The sequence below is a fragment of the Engraulis encrasicolus genome, chromosome 21 (genome assembly GCF_034702125.1).
Source record: "Engraulis encrasicolus isolate BLACKSEA-1 chromosome 21, IST_EnEncr_1.0, whole genome shotgun sequence".
Classification (NCBI taxonomy): domain Eukaryota; kingdom Metazoa; phylum Chordata; class Actinopteri; order Clupeiformes; family Engraulidae; genus Engraulis; species Engraulis encrasicolus.
The window spans coordinates 37,804,923-37,811,869 of NC_085877.1; the positions used below are offsets into that span (position 1 = coordinate 37,804,923).

The 6,947-nt window shown below is 39.4% G+C and overlaps 1 protein-coding gene across 1 annotated transcript; it reads left to right on the plus strand.

The window, feature by feature from the left end:
* Nucleotides 1-691: 691 nt before the first annotated feature.
* Nucleotides 692-3,792, plus strand: LOC134437395 (toll-like receptor 13). Its single transcript, XM_063186888.1, has 3 exons — nucleotides 692-1,318; nucleotides 1,643-3,178; nucleotides 3,562-3,792. Exons 1-3 carry the CDS (start codon nucleotides 692-694, stop codon nucleotides 3,790-3,792), a joined length of 2,394 nt encoding a protein of 797 aa, XP_063042958.1.
* Nucleotides 3,793-6,947: the final 3,155 nt, after the last annotated feature.

Consider the following 6,947-nt stretch of genomic DNA (forward strand, 5'->3'; position numbering starts at 1 on the left):
AACAACTTTTTAGGTGAAATCAAATGTACTTTGTGTTGGAGCTGGTGCGGCAAAGGAGACTCTCTCCCTGTTCCTTATTGTTGCTCAGAAAGGCGCAGGCACGCCGGTGCTCAGTAGCCAGGCTGCGCCCTCCTAGTGACGCAACACCTTCGGCGGCAAGTCTATGATGATAATCAGGCAAGGTGCTCAGTGCTCACCGTGCGCACCTTGTGGCAGGCAGTGAAATAGCAGCGAACGAACGAACAAACACACACAACACACACACAAACCCAGGCGATCACATAACCTCCTTGGCGGAGGTAATGAGATATGTGATGGTTCTTATTAATTTCAGTAATGACATTGAGCACTGAGACCACAACTATAACATTTCTGGAGGTTGACAGAAAAAGAAATCCATTTGATTACAACTTAGCTGTTTTGACCATCTACCAGAGAGAGAGAGGGGGGGTTCCAAATTCACCCCTACTTACTAGAATTGTGTGAACTGTCAATTCATCTTCTTTTTTAAAATGTTTTATTTCAGATCATGGGCACAATCTGTGGGTACTACAAGTAATTGCTATTGTGAAGAAATATGACTTCTATGGAAGGCACACTTTTACGTGTCTTTCTCTATGGGCTTCTTAGTGTTCCATCACACCAGTTCTTTGTCCAAAACTGCAATGTTACTGTGTTGCCCAATGACACCATGTGCTATGTGTCGTGCAATGGCATGGACTTGACAACAATTCCAGCAGTTCACTTGCAAATACACGTTAAGGAACTGGATATTTCCTGCAATGTCATCTCACAGATCAAGTTGACAGACTTAAGCAATATCTTGAGTTTAAGAGCGCTAAATCTGTCGAGCAACAACATCTCTAGCATAGATGATGGCCCTTTTCAAGAGCTAATTCACCTACGCGAACTCTACATGTCTAGCAATCGACTAAAGCATGTAACTAAAGGCTGTCTAAGGGGACTAGTTAGCCTCTCTGTGCTGCGATTTGATGGAAACGAAATAGAGCAAATTGATCCGTCTGCTTTTGTTTCACTTCAAAATTTGACTCATGTGAATCTGGCAAAGAACCGACTCACTCGCATGGAGTCTGTGAAGACTATACTAGACTTACCAAATTTATTTGAGCTCATAATTGAATACAACTATATCACCAGTTTCGTGTCTCATAACCTTTCAAGTAAACCATTGCAACTACAGAGACTTGATTTATTTTTAAACCCACTGAATACATTTCAGATAACAAACAATGTCCTACCACATCTCCGCTTTCTGTCTATCTCCCGAGGTTATGTAGGGCCTCTCCAATGGAATATAGTGAATCACTCTTTTCTTGGCTCAGTGGAGACACTGAGTGTGAATGGATTACTAATACCAGAGGATTTAGCAGCAAACTTCGTACAAACCTTCAATTCATCCCTGAAAAATCTAGAAATCAATTCCTTAAGCCCAACGAATTTTGAAGACTTTTTAGAGAGGACCTGCAGCCAAGTACAAATTCTTCGTTTAGTTCAACCAAACATCTCTATACTAAGTGACCACTTTTTCAAGTCATGCCACCAATTACAAGTCCTATATTTTACAGACTTCACAACAACTAAAATATTTTCACGAGCATTTCATGGACTGAATCATCTAAAGAGACTGACAGTTAGACATTCACAGATAACCAAATTCAACTATACTACACATGTTCTACCCACACTTTCACAGCTTGACTTTTCCAACAACAATATAAACCAAGTCACATGTTCTGATTTCAGTAATTTAACCCTTTTGAAAAGGCTAGACCTACATCGCAACCAAATTTACAATCTTAGCAATTGTACTTTCCAAAATCTACAGAACTTGCAGGTGTTAAAATTGGGGTTAAATAATCTAATAGATGTGAGACATATATTTAATGACTATCTTCCGAAACTAAATATTTTGGACTTGCACAGCAATAAGATAAGTACACTGCTTGAAGGGACTTTCAAAGGACTCTGTGCTCTTCAACATCTGAGCATTTACGATAATCAAATAAACAGTATATCAGAAAATGCTTTTGAAGGACTACACAATTTAAAGGAATTGGTCCTTACTGGCAACCACCTGAATCAAAACACATTTACCTCTCCAGACATTTTTAAAGGTCTGGAGAGCCTGGAAGAGCTGAATTTAAATGACAATTACATAACGTTCGACAGACGTTTTAAATTTCCACCTTTTGCAATGTTAAAGTCCCTGAAAAAGCTCTTTGTTGCTGACCAGAGACGGGGCATGACCAACTTGCCTTGTAACTTGCTGGAAGGCCTGAGCTCCTTGACCTCATTTCATGGATCCAATCTCAACATCCAGTATGTCTGCCCAGAGACTTTCTCATACACTCCCAAACTTCAGTACCTGGACCTTAGCAATAATGCATTTATGATGGATAATTCTTTATCTTCAAGGGTATTCCATCCCATTCTTGCACTGTCTGAGCTCAATTTAGAACAAAGCTTACTAACATCACTAAACTTTGTAATTGATGCAAACCTTTCTCAACTCACAAAACTTCAGATCAAAAACAATCAGCTACAAGTTATCAATCAGACTATAATTGAATTCCTTCCTAATCTAAGAAATGTTGACATTCGAAACAACAAATTCATTTGTGACTGTAGCAACGAGTGGTTACTTCACTGGGCCAATACATCAGCACAGACCCAGGTATTATACTTTAATCAATATCAGTGTAGCTATCCCCCAGCAGCCCAAGGTCAATACCTGGAAGACTTCAAGACAAGCTCCTGCACCTTAGATTTGGAGTTCATTTACTTTGTAGGTAGCTCATCTCTGGTGATTGCTACGCTCTTGGTGTCTTTCACGTACGATTTTGTGCGATTTCAGCTGGTCTACGCATACTACCTGCTCTTAGCCTACCTCTACGACAGCAAGAGGCAGCGGAGACAGAGACAACATGGCTTACTCTATGATGCCTTCGTCTCCTACAACTCCCAAGATGAACTTTGGGTCCTTCAGGAACTGCTGCCACATCTGGAGACCGAACAAGGATGGAGACTGTGTCTCCACCACCGGGACTTTGAGCCAGGCAAGCCCATCATTGACAACATTGTGGACGGCATCTACAGCAGCCGAAAGACCATCTGCGTGGTGACGCGGAACTACTTGAGGAGCGAGTGGTGCTCCAAGGTAGGGATGCCAATTATCTATTAATTAATTAATTGTTATTTGATTGACCTTCTCAATCAACTTACAACTTTGATAAGTTGTGTTTTCTGCCTGAAATCTTAATGTTTCCTGGAAAAAAACCTACTAAATCCAAATAATTAATAAAAAAAACTGAAATACTACATTTAAATTAATGCTATTTAAATTCCTCAACCCAAAGGTGATTTAAAAATCCCAATATTCACGCTCCTTTTCATACACACTCTTCACATTCCCATTTCACCTGGGTCTTTTGTCAGTTGAATTGGCGATTAATTGTGATTACTGTAATGTTATGTAATCAATTGTCATATTAATAGATTAAAGTCGATAAATCAATGAATTGTTTGCATCCCTGCTCCAAGGAGATTCAGGTGGCCAGCTTCCGGCTGTTTGACGAGAACAATGATGTGCTCATCCTGGTCTTGTTGGAAGACATCCCTGCACAACAGCTGTCCCCGTACCACAGGATGCGAAAGCTGGTTAAGAAGCAGACGTATCTCTGCTGGCCAAAACATGGAGAGGATAAGAGAATCTTCTGGGAGAAACTACGAATGGCTATGAGTGCTAATACGGAAGACAATCACATTCTGTAAGGCAGGGAAGAAGGCAGTGTGATGGAGTGACCACCACTTTTTTATTTCATGGTTGAATTACGTTTTGACTTCATCAGTCTTCATCAGATTCTGAAAAGGATTTTAAGTGTGCACACTCCTCAATCAGAAAAGTACAGTCAGTCCTTTCAGCTGGGATGTGCACAATCTTCACCTTCACCTATTGACTTGTGGTTGCTCTCTGAATATCACACGTAAAAGTTTGCCTCTTGTATGCAGTGCAGAGTGCCCAAATTTGGATCCCTTCGCATCTAGGAGGGTTAATTACAGTATGCTCCCCTTTGGTAATGTTTTTATTGGTTCTGATTTAATTGTGAATGTTTAAATCAGTGGGATAATTATTCAGAATGAGGTCTACAGATTGTGAAATGTTATAATCTTACATTGTCTACAGCATATTCGTCAGTAGAGTGAGTATCATGAACTGAGTAATCTTTAAAAAAAATGTTTGAAATCAGTACAGTCAATTCAGTTGATTTTGTCTTTTGTAAGTGTGCACATTTAACTAATTTATGTTGTTTTCTGATATCTGAGTGATTAACAAAAGTTGTTTTGGTCTATTTGTTTTGTCTTAACCCTCTTTAAGTAAAACTACTGTATATACAAACATGGTTCCTTTTGGAGGATTGGCTTTGTTTAGTTTTGAATAAGTTTTGATTAAATCAGTGAAATAATTGTTCAGAACAAAGTCTACAGATTGTTATTTTTTATAATCTCACATTGTCTAGAGCATATTCTTTAGTTTATTAAACTCACATTGTCAATCAGTATTGTCAATTCAGGTGGTCTTGTCTTGTGCAAGAGTGCACCATTAACTAATGCAAGTAATTGTCTGAGTGATTAACAAAACTTGTTTTTGTCTATTTGCTTTGTCTTATCCTCTTTGAGTACAAATATATAATTCAAAATTTATTTTGGAGGACTGTCTTTGTTTAGTTATGTATTTAATCAATATGCGAACTATCTACATCATATGTTGACACAAAAAATCATGTGATGTAGCACAGTGCCCCCATATCAGATGTTATATCAAAGACTAGGCAACATGGAAAAAAACCTACATCACAATGTGGATAACTTAATATCACGATAATTATATATATCAATATATAGCACAATTACGTATGTTTCAGTTAATCTCTTTTTTTTAATCATAAAGCCACATTTTATGGGAATCAATCTTTCTATTCTTACTTTTATAGTTAGCCTACATGAGCTTATAGTGTGTATAGTGACAACATGAAATGTAATTAAATGATATTAAATTATATAAAAATGATAAAAAAAATTCGTTTATCACAATATAAACGATAGAAGAGAAAGGGCATGATAGAGACTTTTCTATCACGATAACGATATACTACATCGTCATATGGCCCAGCTCTACCAAAGTGCACACATTTTTTTTTTTTACTTAATTTGGGAGTAACAATAATTATGAACAAACGATACAGCGCCCCAAACATTATTAAAGTAGCAACAATGTGTCTTCTACCAAAATACAAAAGATATAGGCCTACTGGTCTAAAGCCTATTCAGGGGTACAAGTGGCATCTCCTCCTCCAAATATGCAGACTGTCAATAACTGCACATATTGAACAATATGTGGCTAGCTGTTTTGCTTTTTTCTTGGCTACAAGGGCATACTTATAGCCTGCACCACAGCCAGTTTACAGTAACAGTTACAGCCTGTCCACTCACTCCATCCATGCCTGCAGTTCACCTAGAGGCCGCTGTCGAGAGAGAGCAGCCCATTCTTCTGAATGGAGTCTGCACTCACCTGTTGGCGCCCCTAGACTGCAGTACCACCCAGAAAAGTGGTGCGTGGAGAGGCTGTGGTGCAGGGTGTTATAGGCTGTGAGGCAGTCTGTAAGAATGGCCTTGTTTCAAGACAAACTGTGCGCTAGCAAAATTCTCTATGCCTCGTTCGACATGTCAACAACCCAGCAACTCTACAGAAAAGTTTTGAGCAACTTTGAGAGTTGTAAATGGGTGAAAATATAGATTTATTACAATGGCTATTTCTGTGCCGCCCCATCACAGCGTTAGCCCTCAGCATGATGTTTTAACACTATTTAAGCCACTTTACACCGGATGTCTCCTTGGAATTACTGCTTGGAATCACTGGCGCGCGCGCACACACACACACACACACACACACACACACACACACACACACACACACACACACACACACACACACACACACACACACACACACACACACACACACACACACACACACACCACACCTGCTGCCGTGAGCAGCAGCCACTGTATTCGCCAATACCTCAAAAAGGGAATAAAAGCCTTTGATTGAGGGCAACCACACACACACACACACACACACACACACACACACACACACACACACACACACACACACACACACACACACACACAGGCTTGAGACATTTGGAAGTCATCAATTTCACATCCTCTTTGTGTCTCATGACTTTCACCAGTGATGGGCACAGTATGGTCACATAAATCTGAAAGATCAGTCATCAGATACCATCGGATGCACCAACATTTGGTATGTCTGCGTCTTTTCCTGCTTCAGTACATCTCCTATGAATTACAATACCTGTTTTACGAATCTAAGGATTTCATTGATGCAGTAGTTATAGCAATGGGAAGATGTAATTACTGTAAGTTGTATTGGGCTGCAGTGTACTTGGACATGATATGTGATGGTTCTTATTCATTTCAGTCATGGCATTGAGCATTGAGACCTCAACTATAACTTTTCTAGAGGTTAACAGAAAAAGAAATCCATTTGATCCATTACAACTTAGCTGTTTTGACAATCTACCAGCGAAAGAGAGAGAGAGAGAGAGAGAGAGAGAGAGAGAGAGAGAGAGAGAGAGAGAGAGAGAGAGAGAGAGAGAGAGAGAGAGAGAGAGAGAACGAGAACCTTTCCAAATTCACCCATACTTTTTTGACCTGTGTGTCAATTCATTTTCTTTTTAAATGCTTTATTTCAGATCATGGACACAGTCTGAGGGTACTACAAGTAATTGCTATTGTGAAGAAATATGGCACTTTTTCATTTCTTTCTCTATGGGCTTCTCAGTGTCCCATCACACCAGTTCTTTGTCCAAAACTGCAATGTTACTGTGTTTCCCAATGACACC

Bases quoted from the DNA above. Each gene is read 5' to 3' on its own strand.
- LOC134437395 (XM_063186888.1), top strand. From the start codon at position 692: ATGTGCTATGTGTCGTGCAATGGCATGGACTTGACAACAATTCCAGCA. The intron at 1,319-1,642 runs GTGAATCACTCT...AATCATCTAAAG, and splicing joins GGCCTCTCCAATGGAATATA to AGACTGACAGTTAGACATTC. The intron at 3,179-3,561 runs GTAGGGATGCCA...CCCTGCTCCAAG, and splicing joins GGAGCGAGTGGTGCTCCAAG to GAGATTCAGGTGGCCAGCTT.